The sequence below is a fragment of the Hyperolius riggenbachi genome, chromosome 9 (assembly GCF_040937935.1).
Source record: "Hyperolius riggenbachi isolate aHypRig1 chromosome 9, aHypRig1.pri, whole genome shotgun sequence".
Lineage (NCBI taxonomy): Eukaryota > Metazoa > Chordata > Amphibia > Anura > Hyperoliidae > Hyperolius > Hyperolius riggenbachi.
The window spans coordinates 146140644-146160477 of NC_090654.1; the positions used below are offsets into that span (position 1 = coordinate 146140644).

The window sequence follows — 19834 nt, forward strand, 5'->3', positions numbered from 1 at the left end:
ACAATCACTACAGGGGAGTGAATGTAGCTGCCCATACACTGGTCGATATGGCCATTAGCTAGATCTCTCCAATACTGGATCTACACCATACAATTTTTTGGCCGATTTACCTGGCTGATCGATTATTTCCAGCATGTCCGATCCGAGAATCAAACGACTTTTTGAGCGCTTTTTCTGACTGATTTCCGTAGAAACTAACGGAAATCAGTCATAAAATCGCTCAAAAAAATTGTTCGATTCTCAGATTGGACATACTGGAAATAAACGAGCGCTCACGCGTGCGCAATGACAATCTGCGCTAGCAGGCTGCAATCTTTTAAATAAACCAATTAACTTAGTATAATACACTTTGTTTAGTAAACAACATCCCCCCCAGACACTCCCCCCCCCCCCCCAAGATCACTCTCCCTGACATTATTTACATTTGACCTCCCCTCCAAATCACCCCTTTATCACCCCCTGATCGCACTGTCACAGGATCAGTCCCTAATCAGCCCCCTGCAGGTTCCTGATCACCCCCTTGCACTCTGATCAGCCTCTGATTACCGCCCCGTTCACTGTCACATCTGATCTCCCTTCCTTTTCACCCCTCCCGTCACCCCCTGATCGCCCACTGTCACTGCCACCTAGTGATCAGGCCCTAATCAGCCAAATCCAAAAAAGCTTTATTGGCAGGACCAAATACATTTAGCATTGTCAAAGCAAAACAAAGCATTAACCTCCCTAGCGTTCTGGACGAGCTGAGCTCGTCCAGAGACGCTGGAGGGTGCCGCTCAGGCCCCGCTGGGCCAATTTTAATTTTTTTTTCTTTTTTTACACGCAGCAAGCACTTTGCTTGCTGCATGTTGGAGACGATAACCGCCGCTCGCTGCCGATGCACCGCTATCCGTCGCGTAACGAGCACCCCCCCCCCCCAGACCCGTGCGCTGCCTGGCCAATCAGTGCCAGGCAGCGCTGAGGGGTGGATCGGGTCTCCCTGTGACGTCACGACGTCGCCGGGGGAAGCCCTCCAGGAAATCCCGTTCAGAACGGGATTTTCGGACAGGCAATTGCGCCGGCGGCGATCGGAGGGACGCCGCACAGAGGGGGCAATCATGTAGCTAGCGCTAGGCTAGCTACATGAAAAATAAAAATAAAAAAGTGCTAAAAAAAAAAACGTTCCCGTGGCCACGGGAATCAGAACGCCAGGGAAGTTAACATGGGGAGGGGGTTGTGGGAATAAGGGAAGGGTATAGCGGGTTGGGGTATGTAGTCCTTAGGGTGTGGCGGATGTAAGGGACAATATTGGGGGCTGAGATATATGGTCCATAGGGAGGCATTGGGGGTATACTGTCCATGTAGTATCATGTTCCTCTCAGTTGGTGGCAGGCTGTGACATATCGGGCAGCTATTTGCACGGTTGTTTCCTCCTCCCCCAGTAGGATGTAGAGTTTCCTCTCCTCATCTGTGGAGGTAAAATCCTGGATCTGGTCAGAGAGTCTCTGGAAGTGGATAGTCCTCACAGGTGCGTATTTGCTGCAGTGTAGCAGGACGTGGGCCTCATCCTCCAAAACCCCCGGGTCACATTGTCTGCACAGTCTCTCCTCCCGGGGCTTCCATGTCTGTCTGTGCCGGCCTGTCTCTACCTCCAGGCTGTGGGCACTCAGACGGTACAGACTCAGGGTCTGTCTGTCTTTGTGGTAGTGTAGCCTCTCCAGATAGGGAGCCATTGTGTACTCCCTCTGTAGTAATTGGTAGACAGTGAGTTTCTGGGAGTTCTTTATGTCACTTCTCCATTCCGCTATGTATCGTTCCTTGCAGCTTTCTATAGTCCCTTTTATTTGGGCTTTTGTCAGCCTGTGTTGGTGGTCTTGGCTGCTGATGCTTTGCTTGAAAGTGTGTGGTATGGCCTCACCCCCTTGCTCAGTGAGGCTTTATGGTGGTAAGTGCTGGGGTTACTGCTCTGTATTTGCGCCCAGTATGAGAGTGCCCTCTGCTGAATGGTCAACCATAGTGAGAATCTAATAATAACAGAATCTCTTGCGCCTAGGTTTTCAATAAACAGAGATTTAATAGGCTATGAATCTATACATAACAATTAGATACTTTGCATAACATCTAAATGCTCATCCACCACAGCACAATGCTAGACCACAATGTGGAATCACTGGTTCAAAAATGGCCCGTTTAGATCACCAGAAAACGGCCGTAACCCAGTGAAACCTGGGTAACTTGACTGTACAGAAAAATGGACGAGCCTAAAAAATGTGCTGTATACTTAAGTGTCAATTACTGAATTACTCATAAAAAACACCCAGCATACCATATATTGCCACAATGTGCATAAAAATAGTGACGTCTCACTATAAAATATATTACTGCAAATGACATGTCAATGCATTGGAAAATGTTTAAAAAATCATTCCTAGTAAGGTGTACATACAGACCATCCTGTTTGGATTTAAGGATGGCAACCTGCTGAAGGGAAATAGGCAGTGCTGACTCCAAAGTCACTGTAGTTGATGTGTACTCACGCTAACCCAGCGCGTGGTTCAAAACGGCAGATGAATTGCAAATGTCCAGCCAGAGTGGAGAGGGGAGAGAGAGGCTAATGGAGAGGTAAAGCTCTATCCTGTTGAGCCGCGGCCGCTAGCTCGAAGCAGGAGTCCTGGTTTCACGATGTTACTGCTGGGAATGTCACCCCGTGAACCGGAAGTGCTATTCAGTGATGTCACTCACATAAGGTTTACACCAATCACGCCAAAGCTTTTCGGAAGGATCCGCCTTCCTTCATCAGGGCCTGGTGGTTGGTGTGTAGCCTGTCCTTATATCCTCCCTCAACTCCTCCCCCTATTTCTCTCTCAGCTGTTAAAAGCGAAAAGCTCTATATCTTGATTTAAGCCTGCTGGGGCTAGAGTATTTAAAGTAAAGATCCAATAGGATTCTTGTTTGGACATCATCTTGATGTAGTCTCCTCCTCTCCAATCCTTCACTACATCTTGAATAGCATAAAATTTCAACAGTCCCAATTTTCCTTGGTGACAATATTTGAAGTGTTTCCCCAAGGGATATTTTTCATCCTTCTGGATATGTTTAATGTGCTCTGTTATTCTATCCAGCAGTTTCCTTTTTGTTCTTACCACATATTGTCTCCCGCATCCACATTCTATCACATAGATGACACCTTTACTATTGCAATTGAGATGCCCTTGTATATTAAAACTTTCTGCCGTACTGAATGATTGGAATACCTCCCGTGTTGTTTCTTTCCTAGTGCTCCAGCATGGGACACAGAAAGTGCACTTTTTAAAACTGCCCCCCTCAGAATGTGTTTTTCTGTGACTGTTCACAGTGGGTGCAACCATATTTTTCAAATTTGAGGCTCGTCTATACACCAAATTCGGTCTTTCTGGCAAAATGCCATTTAGTGTTTTATCGTTCTGAAGGATATGCCAGTACTTCTTGATGATTCTTTTCACCCTAGATGCTTGCTGGGTGTATTGCACATTAATACACAGTGGAAAATCACGGCTTACTTTCACTTTTTCCTTAATTAAATCATCTCTATTCAGTTTTTTGATTTCATCCTCCACCTCTAATAGATCCTTCAGGGGGTATTTTCTATCCAGAAAACGCTGCTGGATCAATCCTGATTGCGCTTCATAGTTTGTAACATTGGAGCAGTTCCTTCGCAGGCGCAAATACTGGCTTTTGGGGACATTTGTGAGCCATCTTAGAAGATGGCAACTGTCCAAATAAATATAGCTGTTAATATCAACAGCTTTAAAGTATGTTTTAGTATTTATTTGATTGTTTTCCACAAAAATCGTCAGGTCCAAAAAGTTTATTTCAGACCGACTCTGCTCGCATGTAAATTTCAAGTTAAAATCGTTTAAATTAAGCCAAGTAAGGAACTGCTCCAGACCCAACTCACTCCCATCCCAAATAAAGACCACATCGTCTATGAAGCGCTTCCAGAGCACGAGCTCCACACCGGGACCTTCAGGGCCCCTTAGGACTGACTGCTCCCAGTAGGCCATGAATAAATTAGCAAATCCCGGTGCGAAGCGCGTGCCCATCGCAGTTCCGACCAGCTGTAAATAAAAATTTCCATCAAACTCAAAGTAATTATGTGTTAATATAAATCTAATGGCTTTACCAATAAACTCTATTTGCTCCTGGGGAATTGCGGTGTACTCAGTCAGAAAAATTTCATGGCCTACTGGGAGCAGTCAGTCCTAAGGGGCCCTGAAGGTCCCGGTGCGGAGCTCGTGCTCTGGAAGCGCTTCATAGACGATGTGGTCTTTATTTGGGATGGGAGTGAGTTGGGTCTGGAGCAGTTCCTTACTTGGCTCAATTTAAACGATTTTAACTTGAAATTTACATGCGAGCAGAGTCGGTCTGAAATAAACTTTTTGGACCTGACGATTTTTGTGGAAAACAATCAAATAAATACTAAAACATACTTTAAAGCTGTTGATATGAACAGCTATAATTATTTGGACAGTTGCCATCTTCTAAGATGGCTCACAAATGTCCCCAAAAGCCAGTATTTGCGCCTGCGAAGGACCTGCTCCAATGTTACAAACTATGAAGCGCAATCAGGATTGATCCAGCAGCGTTTTCTGGATAGAAAATACCCCCTGAAGGATCTATTAGAGGTGGAGGATGAAATAAAAAAACTGAATAGAGATGATTTAATTAAGGAAAAAGTGAAAGTAAGCCGTGATTTTCCACTGTGTATTAATGTGCAATACACCCAGCAAGCATCTAGGGTGAAAAGAATCATCAAGAAGTACTGGCACGGTGGTGTAGTGGTTAGCTCTCTCGCCTTGCAGCGCTGGGTCCCTGGTTCGAATCCCAGCCAGGGCACTATCTGCAAAGAGTTTGTATGTTCTCTCCGTGTCTGCGTGGGTTTCCTCCGGGCACTCCGGTTTCCTCCCACATTCCAAAAACATACAGATAAGTTAATTGGCTCCCTCTAAAAAAAAAATTGGCCCTAGACTACAGTACTTACACTACATAATATAGACATATGGTAATGGTAGGAATTAGATTGTGAGCTCCTTTGAGGGACAGTTAGTGACAAGATAGATATATATATATATATATATATATATATATATATATATATATATATATATATACATACACTGTACAGCGCTGCGTAATATGTCGGCGCTATATAAATACTAAATAATAATAATAATAATAATATCCTTCAGAACGATAAAACACTAAATTGCATTTTGCCAGAAAGACCGAATTTGGTGTATAGACGAGCCTCAAATTTGAAAAATATGGTTGCACCCACTGTGAACAGTCACAGAAAAACACATTCTGAGGGGGGCAGTTTTAAAAAGTGCACTTTCTGCGTCCCATGCAGGAGCACTAGGAAAGAAACAACACGGGAGGTATTCCAATCATTCAGTACGGGAGAAAGTTTTAATATACAAGGGCATCTCAATTGCAACAGTAAAGGTGTCATCTATGTGATAGAATGTGGATGCGGGAGACAATATGTGGGAAGAACAAAAAGGAAACTGCTGGATAGAATAACAGAGCACATTAAACATATCCAAAAGAAGGATGAAAAATATCCCTTGGGGAAACACTTCAAATATTGTCACCAAGGAAAATTGGGACTGTTGAAATTTTATGCTATTCAAGATGTAGTGAAGGATTGGAGAGGAGGAGACTACATCAAGATGATGTCCAAACAAGAATCCTATTGGATCTTTACTTTAAATACTCTAGCCCCAGCAGGCTTAAATCAAGATATAGAGCTTTTCGCTTTTAACAGCTGAGAGAGAAATAGGGGGAGGAGTTGAGGGAGGATATAAGGACAGGCTACACACCAACCACCAGGCCCTGATGAAGAAAGGCGGATCCTTCCGAAAAGCTTTGGCGTGATTGGTGTAAACCTTATGTGAGTGACGTCACTGAATAGCACTTCCGGTTCACGGGGTGACAATCCCCGCAGTAACATCGTGAAACCAGGACTCCTGCTTCGAGCTAGCGGCCGCGGCTCAACAGGATAGAGCTTTACCTCTCCATTAGCCTCTCTCTCCCCTCTCCACTCTGGCTGGACATTTGCAATTCATCTGCCGTTTTGAACCACGCGCTGGGTTAGCGTGAGTACACATCAACTACAGTGACTTTGGAGTCAGCACTGCCTATTTCCCTTCAGCAGGTTGCCATCCTTAAATCCAAACAGGATGGTCTGTATGTACACCTTACTAGGAATGATTTTTTAAACATTTTCCAATGCATTGACATGTCATTTGCAGTAATATATTTTATAGTGAGACGTCACTATTTTTATGCACATTGTGGCAATATATGATATGCTGGGTGTTTTTTATGAGTAATTCAGTAATTGACACTTAAAGGGGAACTGAAGAGAGAGGTATATGGAGGCTGTCATGTGTATTTCCTTTTAATCAATACCAGTTGCCTGGCAGCCCTGCTGGTCTATTTCTCTGCAGTAGTATCTGATTAAAACCAGAAACAAGCATGCAGCTAGTCTGGTCAGATCAGACTTATAAGTCTGAACCACTGAAACACCTGATCTGCTGCATGCTTGTTCAGGGGCTATGGCTAATAGTATTAGAGGCAGAGGATCAGCAGGGCTGCCAGGCAACTGGTATTGTCTAAAAGGAAATAAACATGACAGCCTCCATATACCTCTCTCTTCAGTTCCCCTTTAAGTATACAGCACATTTTTTAGGCTCGTCCATTTTTCTGTACAGTCAAGTTACCCAGGTTTCACTGGGTTACGGCCGTTTTCTGGTGATCTAAACGGGCCATTTTTGAACCAGTGATTCCACATTGTGGTCTAGCATTGTGCTGTGGTGGATGAGCATTTAGATGTTATGCAAAGTATCTAATTGTTATGTATAGATTCATAGCCTATTAAATCTCTGTTTATTGAAAACCTAGGCGCAAGAGATTCTGTTATTTGTTTCTGTTCTTTGTATGGGCATATGAACACCAGTCCATATTCTCTATGCAGCCTTAATATATAATCTTTGTTGTGGTACCAGCGCTGCGATCATCATAGTGGGAATCTGCCTAGCTCTGCCCGGCAGGCTGAGTTCGAAGTGCGATGGACTTGCAGAAGATACTTGCAGAACTCGAGATGGAAGATTTCTATTAGGCTGGAGTCCCATTTTGATTGGTCAGGGTAGGTGACCGGGCCCCATACCTCACTGCTATAGACTAGGATTGGGGTGACGATGCTGTCGAATATTTTACCCACACTCTCACTGGTGGTTTTAGGTGGTAAAGCTATCTTCTGATGGCATAAAATGTTCTGCAGGCTTTTTCTTTCAGGGCCTTTACTGCTGGTTTAAAGCTCCCTGATTGTTTGACCTCCAGCCCCAGGTAAGTGTAGCTGTTGGTGGACACCAGTGGGGAGCCATTTCATATAAATGAGGTGGGTTTTTTATTTCCATTCTTCCTCTGGAACACCATCACTTTCGTCTTCTTTGGGTTGATGGGCAGTGCCCATTTGGTGCAGAAACTCTCCAATACTGCCAGGCTATCCTGTTGCCCTTTCTCTGTTGGGGAGAGCAGCACAAGGTCAGCTGCATACAGCAGGAACTTCACCTCACGGTCATGCAGGAGAAGGCCTGGTGCTGGGGAGGATTCCAGGGCTACAGCCAGTTGGTTAATGTATATGTTAAAGAGTGTTGGGCTCAGACTGCAGCCCTGCCTGACTCCTCTACCCTGCTTGAAGAACGCGCTTCTCTTCCCATCCACTTTCACACTGCATTGATTCCCACTCAGTATATGAACGCTTGATGACATCATAGGTTCTTCCTCCTATTCCGCTCTCTAGGAGTTTTAGGAAAAGGCATGGGTGCCACACTGAGTCAAACGCCTTCTTAAAATCCACAAGGCTAGCGTGTATTTTGCCATGTGAGCTGTGGACATGGGTCTTGATGAGGCTGTGTAACCCTGCGGGCTCCTTATTACTCCCCCCCCCCCTGACCTCAGAACGCGTCCCCCCCCCCGCATTTCTTACATCTAAACTCCCCTCTGTAAGGCCTGTAAACAGGCTCTTATAACCCCCTGACTGCCTCCTGTCACCCACTGATCAGGCCCTAATCAGCCCCCTGCGGGCTCCCGATTACCCCCGATCCCTCCCCTGCCCTCAGATCCCCCTCTAATCACCCCCCCCCCCCGGCTATTGATTACCTCTGATCTCTCCTCTGTAAGGCCTGTAAACAGACTTATCACCCCCTGATCACTCCTTGTCAGCCCCCTGTCACCCACTGATCAGGCCCTAACCAGCCTCCTGCGAGCTCCTCACCTCAGATCCCCCTCTGATTACCCCCCCCCCCCCCTGCTATTGTTTACCTCTGATCTCCACTCTGTAAAGCCTGTAAATAGCCTTTTATCACCCCCTGATCACCTCCTACCACTGTCACCCACTAATCAGGCCCTAATCGGCCCCCTAGGGGCTCCTGATCACCCCGTCACTATCCCAGTTAGGCCAGTTAGCTAGGCCCCTTTGTTAGGTAGTTAGCGCTCAGCCCCTCACACCGCAGACACTAATTAGTTGCTGATTAGCATCATCACTGTCGCTAATCAGCATTGGTACGATTTTAGTATCTGACAGTGATCAGTACTGATCAGTTTTTATTTATTTTTTATCAAAACTGAGCGACCGCAGCTTTTTTACTTCGCAAGCACTCCTTTTTGCTAAGTAGGTGTGCTTTTTCCTGGGCAATCTCAAAGGAATACCCCTAAATTTAGTCGTCCAACATAGCAAGAAAGGGGTATTCCACTGAAGAGGCCAACAGGATTCTGACCCAGCCGGATGAGAGTGATTGGGACGCCTCATCCGATGAATCATCCAGGTCAGAATACATAGTTACATAGTTACATAGTTATTTTGGTTGAAAAAAGACATACGTCCATCGAGTTCAACCAGTATAAAGTACAACACCAGCCTGCTCCCTCACATATCCCTGTTGATCCAGAGGAAGGCGAAAAAACCCTTACAAGGCATGGTCCAATTAGCCCCTAAAGGGAAAAATTCCTTCCCGACTCCAGATGGCAATCAGATAAAATCCCTGGATCAACATCATTAGGCATTACCTAGTAATTGTAGCCATGGATGTCTTTCAACGCAAGGAAAGCATCTAAGCCCCCTTTAAATGCAGGTATAGAGTTTGCCATAACGACTTCCTGTGGCAATGCATTCCACATCTTAATCACTCTTACTGTAAAGAACCCTTTCCTAAATAAATGGCTAAAACGTTTTTCCTCCATGCGCAGATCATGTCCTCTAGTCCTTTGAGAAGGCCTAGGGACAAAAAGCTCATCCGCCAAGGTATTATATTGCCCTCTGATGTATTTATACATGTTAATTAGATCCCCTCTAAGGCGTCTTTTCTCTAGACTAAATAAACCCAGTTTATCTAACCTTTCTCGATAAGTGAGACCTTCCATCCCACGCATCAATTTTGTTGCTCGTCTCTGCACCTGCTCTAAAACTGCAATATCTTTTTTGTAATGTGGTGCCCAGAACTGAATTCCATATTCCAGATGTGGCCTTACTAGAGAGTTAAACAGGGGCAATATTATGCTAGCATCTCGAGTTTTTATTTCCCTTTTAATGCATCCCAAAATTTTGTTAGCTTTAGCTGCAGCTGCTTGGCATTGAGTACGATTATTTAACTTGTTGTCAATGAGTACTCCTAAGTCCTTCTCCAAGTTTGATGTCCCCAACTGTATCCCATTTATTTTGTATGGTGCTAGACCATTAGTACGTCCAAAATGCATGACCTTACATTTGTCAACATTGAATTTCATCTGCCATGTATGTGCCCATATAGCCATCCTATCCAGATCCTGTTGCAATATGACACTATCTTCCTGAGAGTTAATGATTCTGCACAATTTTGTATCATCTGCAAAAATAGCAACATTGCTCACTACTGCATCTACTAGGTCATTAATAAATAAATTGAAGAGCACTGGACCCAGAACAGACCCCTGTGGGACCCCACTGCTAACAGTCTCCCATTTTGAGTATGATCCATTGACCACAACTCTTTGTTTTCTGTCCATTAGCCAGTTCCCTATCCATGAACACAGACTCTTCCCCAGTCCTTGCATCCTCAACTTTTGCACCAGACTTTTGTGGGGAACAGTGTCGAAGGCCTTTGCAAAGTCCAAGTATATCACATCTACAGCATTCCCAATATCCATATTAGCATTCACTACCTCATAAAAGCTGAGCATGTTAGTCAAACAGGACCTGTCTTTAGTAAACCCATGTTGATGCTGAGAAATAAGATTATTTTCTACTATGAAGTCATGTATAGTATCTCTTAGTAACCCCTCAAATAGTTTGCATACAACTGATGTTAAACTTACAGGTCTATAATTTCCTGGATCAGATTTTTTGCCCTTCTTAAATAATGGGAAAACGTGGGCTGTACGCCAATCCACTGGGACTCTGCCAGTTGCAAGAGAGTCACAAAAGATAAGATAAAGGGGTTTATCTATAACTGAACTTAATTCCCTTAGGACCCGAGGATGCATGCCATCCGGGCCAGGTGCCTTGTCTATTTTTAATTTATTTAGTCTTGCCTTCACTTCTTCCTGCGTTAAGTATTTAATATTACAGTTAGAAGATTGAGACTCTTCCGCCTCTGTAGTTTGCAACAGTGCTGTTTCTTTTGTGAAGACAGAAGCAAAGAAAGCATTTAATAACTCTGCCTTACCTTGGTCATCCACCATTGAGTTCCCATCCTCATCCTTTAGGAGTCCTATACAGTCAACCTTTCTTTTTTTAGAGTTAATGTACTTGTAAAACTTTTTTGGGTTAGATTTGATATCCTTAGCGATTTGTTTTTCAGCTTCAATCTTTGCCTGCCTAATTTCTTTTTTACAATTTTTATTGCACTCCTTATAATTGCTTAGTGCAGCCTCTGTCCCCTCCTGTTTTAAGACCTTATAGGCATTCTTTTTCCTCTTCATTTTATCTTTAACCTTTCTATTCATCCATAGAGGCCTTTTTTATTCCTAGACATTTTGTTTCCATATGGGATATACATACTACAGTATTGATTGAGTATAAGTTATAATACGAACCTGTAGACAGCAGTGGCTCTCTGATCGATAGTGACAACGAGGTTGGGATCCCTGCTAGGGCCAGGCGTACCTGACGCCATGTCATTGGACCGCAGGATCAGCCTCAAAGGCAGCAGAGTGGTGCTAGCGCTGATCCAGGTTTTCACGGTGAGGCATACACCAGCAGCGCAGCACATCCTGGACTTTGTACCAGCACTGCCGTATCCCCTGGTGAAGTGGTGAGCAAAAGCATGGAAGTTCAAACTGGTACGTGGCACGTGTAGTAACTCCCCCCCATCGTAGCCATGAGAAACACAGCCCGTACTGCCCCTAGACTCCCAAAGGCGCAGGCAAATCCTGATTGGCAACTCCCTGGTTCCACTGCACCCGTAATGCCCCTTTCACCGCCCAGTCTGGAGTCCAGGAGGAGACAGATCATTTAGGATCGGCCCTTGACTTTTTTTTATCTGTTTTTCACCGAGGATCTCTACAACGTAGTCATGGCAGAGACCAACCGTTACGCCACACAGTACATCACTGCCAATTCAGGAAGCTACTATGCCCAGCCTTTCCGGAGGAAACCAGTCACAGCTTCCGAATTTATATTTGTTTTTGGGCCTTCTCCTCAACATGGGTCTAACTAAAAAGAATGTATTGCGGTCCGATTGGTCAACGCACTCAATACATCACATGCCCATGTACTCTGCTGCCATGTCCAGGGCACGTTTTGAGGACATCCTGCGCTTCCTGCACTCCAATGACAACACAACCTGTCGTCCAAGAGACCACCCTGCTTATGACCGGCTCCACAAAATTCAGCCCCTCATAGACCACTTTTCATTAAAATTTGCAGATGCTTATACCCCTGAACGGAACATCTACATAGATGAGTCCCTGTTACATTTTACCGGGCGCCTTGTCCTCAAACAAGCAAGCACGCCCAACAACCAAGCAAGCACGCCCGGTATGGGGTCAAGTTGTATAAACTCTGTGAAAGGGCCACTGGCTATACTTATTTTAGGGTCTATGAGGGAAAAGACACAAAACTGGAGTCGGTCGGATGCCCTGACTACCTGGGGAGCAGTGGGCAGATTGTCTGGGACCTGGTGTCGCCCTTATTCTAGAACTGGTACCATTTATACGTGGACAACTATTACACAAGTGTGGCCCTCTATTGGCACTTACAGATAGTCGGAATTTCCTGCTGTGGCACTGCGCGACCTAGTCGCCGGGGCTTCCCCCAATGGCTCATTACTACCCAACTTGAACGGGGGGGGGGGGAGGGGGAGGGAGAGGGTTACCTTGTGTGAAAAAGACCTGCTTGCTATGAAATGGTGGGACAAGAGGGATGTTTACTTTTTGTCCACCATTCACGCAGTAACGACAATCCAAATACAACGTGCAACTGGAGTCGTTGAAAAGCCCCTTGCCGTCCATGACTATAACCTTAACATAGGAGGGGAGAACTTCAATGACCAGATGTTGGCTCCCTATTTAGTTTCCCGAAGGACCAGACGCTGGTACAACAAGGTGTCTGTATATTTAATTCAATTGGCAATGTACAATAGCTTTGTTCTCTACAGTAAAGGTGCGTACACACGCACTACTTCCACCAACGACGGGTCCACCAGACCCTCCCGCTGGGCGGAAGTTTCACGCGCTACTGTCGGCTGAACGTCCGCCCAGCAGGAGGGTCTGACGCACCAGTCGTTTGTAGAAGTAGTGCGTGTGTACGCACCTTAAGGCAGAGAAAACCGGATCCTTCCTTCAATTCCAGGTAGAGATCATTATGGAACTCCTGTATTCAGGAGGGGCAGCACCCCAAATCCCCAATGTAGTTGGCCGGCTACATGAGAGACACTATGTGAGTGTCATTCAAGGTACTCCATCTCACCATCCCCCCCCCCCTTCCGCCAGAGAAAACTCTGCTGTGTCTGTACCAGGGCTGGAATAAGGCTTGACACTCGTTTCTACTGTCCCAACTGTCCTGGCAATCCTGGCCTATGCGTACTGGATTAATTCCACAAGTACTACTCACAGATACACTATTAGTGTAGGGAACGCGTGACAAAGCTGTAGGAAGACCAGGGTCTCTCAGTGTCCTTTCACACTGGCGCGATGCCTTGCAGCAAATTGCCTAGCGAAAATACACTTTGCAGTATGCTACGCCGCAAGTGCCCGATTTAACGCTAGTGCAGACCTACATTAACGAGCGGCTCCTGTGGTGATCTGTGTCACCCCGGAAGTCATCTTAGTCTATGGTGACTCAGGTTGTTTTTTTTCCACTGACCACTTGGCCAAATGCCAGACAGGGAATACCATGTACAAATGAAGTATTCCTTGAAGGCCTCTTTTTGGCGTTGCAGGGGGCGCAACCCACCGAATACACAAATATGCAATGAGAATCCAGACATGAGATTTCGAGAGACTCTAATACACAGGGCTGCAAGAAACCTTTCCTTTCACTTGGGTCAAAGTGCATAATGTACTTCGCCACATATCTGTGCGATTTGCACTTTGCACATTGTCCCATTTGGAAGGAGAGGTTTGTCCTCCGAAAGTAAAAAAAAAAAAAAATTAGGCAAGCAAAAAAGTTAATGTTTGGTTTGAATTGTTAATGTTCTTTTTGAAATGTTCAATAAAGTTTGTAAAAGTTAATGTTCATGAATTTATTGCTGCTGCTTTTTTTTCTTCTTCTTCTCTTCTAACAACCATTACTCTTCCAGGTGGACTGATCGACTGACCAGCTGCAGCACTGATGGTGCATCCTGACAGAAGCATTGCGCGTCTGTCAGATTACACACAAGTCAGTGCATGCAGCACTGCAGGACGAGATTTCTCCTCTGCAGTAAAAAAAGATATGTTTGCCGAGGTATATGAGCGAAGGGGCGGTGTTTGAGTTCATATGCTTTGGCAAGCACTTTGTATCAAAACTGGTAACGGTTTCTTCATCCACATCAATCGATGTGAATTGAGAAAATCGGGTTTACCAGGGCTTACAAGCTAAGCGTGTTTGGACGATGGACGGAGCTTCTATGTCCTGGCAGACGTCTTTCCCCTCTTTTTTTGCACATTTTTTGATCCACATTGATCGATGCAAATGAAGGAATCTTTGCCGTTCATTTTTACTAGAGGCTGAATGGAAAAAAAGTGCATTACCCGTATATATACAGGTAATATAAGGGGTATAGCAGAAACTCCCAATATTGGCCATACATGTAATGATTGTGGAGACCCTAAAATGCCAGGACAGACCTGACATGACCCCATTTTGGAAAGAAGTTAGCAGAAATTGATTTTCTTTTCGCACAAAGTGTAATTTTCTGCTAACTTGTGACAAAGAATAACATTTTCTATGAACTCCCCATGCCCCTCATGGAATACCTTGGGGTGTCTTTTCAAAATGGGGTCATTTATGGGGTGTGTTTGCTGTCCTGACTTTTTTTTGGGGGGGGGGGGGGGGGGGCTAAATTGAGCACCCCTGTAAAGCCTAAAGGTGCTCATTGGACTTTGTGCCTCTTTGCGCAGCTAAACTGCAAAAAAAAAGTCACACATGTGGTATTGCCGTACTCAGGAGAAGTATTGTAATGTGTTTTGGGGTGTAATTTTACACATACCCATGCTGGGTGGGAGAAATATCTCTGTAAATTGACAACTTTGTGTAAAAAAAATTAAAATAAAAAAAAATATATAATTCTAAAAAATTGTCATTTACAGAGATATTTCTCACACACAGGATGGGTATGTGCAAAAAGACCCCAAAACACATTATACTACTTTTCCTGAGTATGGCAATACCACATGTGTAACACTTTTTTTTGCAGCCTAGGGTTCTAAAGTTCAGAGTACCTGTAGGTTTTTTTTTTTATCAAAGACATATAGCACAATAAATTTGGACAAAAACTTACATAGAAATTTTATTTTATTTGAAAAACGTTACCACACAAAGTTAAAAATATCTTTTTAGACAAAATTCATGTCTTTTTTGAGGACTATAATAAAAACTAAAAAATAACAGCAGCAATAAAATAGCACCAAAAAAAAAAGCTCTAATAGTGACAAGAAAAGGAGGTAAGATTAATTTGGGTCGTAAGTTGTATAACCGAGCAATAGGCCATTGAAGCTGCACAGTGCTGAATTGTAAAAAATGGCCTGTCACTAGGGGGGTTTAAACCTGCGGTCCTTAAAGAGAAACTCCGACCAAGAATTGAACTTTATCCCAATCAGTAGCTGATACCCACTTTTACATGAGAAAAATAATGATTTTCACAAACAGACCATCAGGGGGCGCTGTATGACTGATTTTGTGCTGAAACCCCTCCCACAAGAGGCTCTGGTACCGTACGGTACTCTGGGCAAACTGTCACAATGTAACAATGTTCAGACAGGAAATAGCTGTCTGTTAAAGCCAGACCAGCTAGAAACAGCTCCATAATCTGCCCACAGTAACAATGTCTCCATGTAATACAAGTCAGAATGTGAATCTGGGAGAGGAAAGATTTTACAATGAGCAAACACTGACTAAATCATGTATACATAATTATTGTAAAAATGAAGCACTTTTTTTATTACATTATTTTCACTGGAGTTCCTCTTTAAAGAGACACTGAAGCGAGAATAAATCTCGCTTCAGAGCTTATATTCAGCAGGTGCATGTGTGCCCCTGCTAAAACGCCACTATCCCGTGGCTAAACGGGAGTCCCTGACCTCCAAAATCCCCCCCTGCAAAATCCGCGACCAACTTGGTCGTAGATTTTGCTGCTGTTGAGGCAGGGCTAATGGCTGCAGCCCTGCCTCTCAGCGCCGCATCGCCGCCTCTCTCCCGCCCCTCCCAACGAAGGAAGGCTGAGGGGCGGGGGAGAGGCGGAGATACGCGCTGATAGACGCGCGTGAGGCAGGGCTGCGGCGGTTAGCCCTGCCTCTATGCGGAAGAGATCCCCCGGGACTCCACGAGGGGATTTGGGAGGTAAGGGACCCCCGTTTAGCCGTGAGATAGCGGCGTTTTAGCAGGGGCACACATGCCCCTGCTGAATATAAGCTCTGAAGCGAGATTTATTCTCACTTCAGAGTCTCTTTAAGTGTTTAAGATTTGGTTGACTTGGGTTTCTGCACATTGAAGATAGGTAAGGGAGATTTTGCGATAGTTTTTTTATTGAACTGATAAGTCAATTCACTTTTTCCTTCAAGATGCAAGGTAAAACCTATATCTCTGCACTCTACTGCAGTCATCTCTTACCATCTGGATTCTGGGAATCTGAATCCTTGGGGATCGTATACAGGTCATAGGTGCTGTTCTCCAGGTTACTGGCTCTCTAAAAAGAAAATAAAAACAGGTGATTAAAAGAACAGAACTGTTACAGCCACATTGAGTGGCTCTGGTAACAACTGGCATATACAAACTTTTGTTCTATAGTGACATTAAAACAATGAAACATTATACAATTTGTAACTTTGTTCAAGTTAATAGGCTTTTTATTTTACTATTGAGCCAATTAGCAATATAAGAAGGATTCAGCAAAAAGCGCTAAAATCTTGTTTTCTTTAAAAGTCTTCAGTCATACATAGATATACAGTATGTTAGCGTAAAAACAAATTCTAGTGGGTTCTGCCATCATGCCAAAAAAATGTTACCAACATTAGTGCTCAGTCGACCTAAGTGGAGAGTTAAACAAACATTGGGTAAAGCGTGAAAGAGAGAGCGAAAGAAGAGGAGGCATACAGAAGAGAGGAAGGTAGAAAGGCCACCATAGGGATAAGGCAAGGAAGAGTTCCACACAGAATTCTCTAAGGAGCTGAAATATTAAGATCAGGGAAATGAGCTATAATGGAAGGGTACAAAGCCCTCTCAGACTTCCTTAGGCCCGGTTCACATTAGCGGTTGTTTGCCAAACGGACCGGATGACCTGACCGGATACGGACCGGATCCGGATCGGAACCGTACGGTTCTGATCCGGATCCGATCCGGTCAGGTTGCATCAGGTGGTAATCAGGATGCGATCCGGATCCGTTTGGCAAAGTTAACGTAAAAAAAAAAAAAAAAATGTTGGGGTCTGGGAGGTCAGCAGAAGGGGGACCTGTGGAATCAGGCCCTCTGCTGTTTAGCACTCACCTCCACCTCCGACATGCTGCCAACATCCTGCCAACATCTCCAGCTCGTGCTGCTCCACTCCAAAATGCTTGCCCATGTGTCCCCAGCCAATATCGCCGCAAAAATCCGCATAGGAAGTGGGGTAGAACATCCGGATTTCTCAGCCAGTGTGTTGTGCGGCCTCCGGTTCCCATTTGTTTGTATTGGCCGGATGGTGCAGTCCGGCTCCGCCCCGGATACGGCTGCCGGAGGGGCCGGATGAAAAAAATAGCGCATGTTGGAACGGGGAACGGAGGCCGGAGTCCGGATCCGGCCCGGAGGCTCCGCAGAACGGACCCATGTGAACGGACGCATAGGCTTTAATTGCTATGCCGTGCGTCCGTTCCGTCCGTTCTGCAGGCGGTGCGGCTCCGGCACGGCGATTCCGGAGGGCCACCGCAAGTGTGAACCGGGCCTAAAACACTGTACTGAAACCGTATAGCGTTCGCCTTTTCAGAAAAAATAAGCTCAATCTGAAAAGTTTTCTGACATGGTCAAGCCTAAAAAACTAGGTGTCTCCCATACACTCATCACTTGTTTTGCTGCAGAAAAAATGTACAGAGCAAGTTGTGCTTTTGTGCATTTAGGAGGCTTTGTACAAGACAATGCAACTGGGCCCTTGGGCAAATGCTTGTTGGTGGCCATAAACTGAAGGGAAAAAAAAAATGTATGTGAACTCTTTGGAATTTTATGGATTTCCGCACAAATTGATCATAAAATGTCTGATCTTGACTGATCTTCATCTAAGTCACAACAATATACAATCACAGTCTGCTTAAACTAATATCACTCAAATCATTAAAATGTTTCCATGTTTTTATTTAACACAACATATAAACATTCACAAATCAGGTGGAAAAAGTTTGTGAACCCCTAGACCAGTGATGGCGAACCTTTTAGAGGCCGAGTGCCCAAACTGCGACGCAAAATCCATTTATTTATCACAGAGTGCCAACACAGCAATTTATACTGAATTCTGCGTTTTAGTTAAACAACAACTCATACATTAAAGGCCACTCTACATTTAATATTCAGCAATATCCTCCACGTATGAAATACAGAAATTATCCTCATATATAAAATGCATCAATCCTTCACATATGCAATAAAGCAATTACTACTGCATCAATCACTGCAACACATTTAATAAAGCAATTACTCCAGCTTTAAAATGCATCTATCAGCCTTACAAATGATTTTCAGCAATTAACCCACATTTAAAATGCAGTGTAGGTAGATCGGGAGCATAGGTAGCTGCGACTAGAAGGGATGGTAGCTAGGAATATTACGTAGATGCTACAGGAGGGAGTGTAGGTAGGTAAGACGGTAAGGTAGCTGCTGCTGGGTGAGAGAATAGGTAAAGAGGTTAAAGCGGAATATAACCCAGCATTTCAACTTTGCTCTAAAACATTATTTACAGCATATTATATGCAACCAGCATTTTTTTTTTACTAGACCAGCATTCGAAGGGTTACACACAGAGTTTTAAAGTTCCATGGAGAGATATGCAGAAGCATCCGAAGTTCAGATAGATACATTTAATTAAACAGAATGTAACAAGTGGTGAATGTTACATACTCTTTGGCTGTCCTCCAGCTCCTGCACAGTCAGAGAGTGAGTCACATTCCACACTTAGATACATTTAAGTAAACAAAATGTATCTATCTGAACTTCAGATGTGCCTGCATATCTCTCCAGGAACTTTAAAGCTCTGTGTGTAACCCTTCGAATGCTGGTCTAGTAAAAAAAAAAAAATGCTGGTTGCATATCATATACTGTAAATAATGTTTCAGAGCAAAGTTGAAATGCAGGGTTATATTCCGCTTTAAGTAAATGTGGCTGGGGGGAGGTAGTATAGGTATGGAGCAGAGGTAGCTGATGCTGGGAGGAAGGTTAGGTAAGTAGAAAGGGAAAGTAAGATAGCTACTGGGCGGGAGGATGTGTAGGGGGGTTAAGTAGTTGCAGCTGGGGGAGAGGAAGAGTAGGTAGGTAGGGAGGGAAGGTAGCTGCTACTGGGAGGAAGGGCAGGTAGAGAGATTAGGTAGCTGATGTAGGGAGTGTAGGTAGGGAGGTAAGGTAGCTGCAACTGGGTGGGAGGTTAGGTAGGGAGGTTAGGTAGCTGTGGCTGCGGGGAATGAAAGTGTGAGAAGGCAGGTAGGGAGGTTAGGTAGCTGCAACTAGGAAGGCGGGTAGGTAGAGAGTTTAGGTAGCTGTTGTAGGACAGGAAAGAGTGTAGGTAGGTATGAAAGTAAGGTAGCTGCAGCTGGGCGGGATGATAGGTAGGGAGGTTAAGTAGTTGCGGCTGAGGGGGGGGGGAGAGGTTAGGTAGCTGTGACTGGGAGGGAGGGTAGGTAGAGAGATTAGGTAGCTGCTGTAGGACAGGAGGGAGTGTAGGTATGTAAGTAAGGTAGTTGCAGCTGGGCGGGAGGATAGGTGGGGATGTTAAGTAGTTGCGGCTGGGGGGACAGAAGTGTAAATAGGGAGGGAGGGTAGGTAGCTGCAACTGGGAGGGAGATTAGGTAGCTGATGTAGAGCAGGAAGGAGTGTAGGTAAGCAAGGTAGCTGCAGCAATGCAGTAGGGAGTATAGGTAGCTGTTGCTAGACAGGCTGTATGGTAGTTGAGATTTGGGTAGGAGG

General features: G+C 44.7%; 1 protein-coding gene across 1 annotated transcript in view; it reads right to left on the reverse strand.

Moving 5' to 3' along the window:
* COPA (COPI coat complex subunit alpha) overlaps positions 1–19834 on the reverse strand; it is a 329230-nt gene that overhangs the window by 179684 nt on the left and 129712 nt on the right. Inside the window, exon 13 of the mRNA XM_068253599.1 lies at positions 16307–16382. Coding sequence (XP_068109700.1) covers positions 16307–16382 — 76 coding nt within the window. The remainder of the gene's footprint in view (positions 1–16306; positions 16383–19834) is intronic.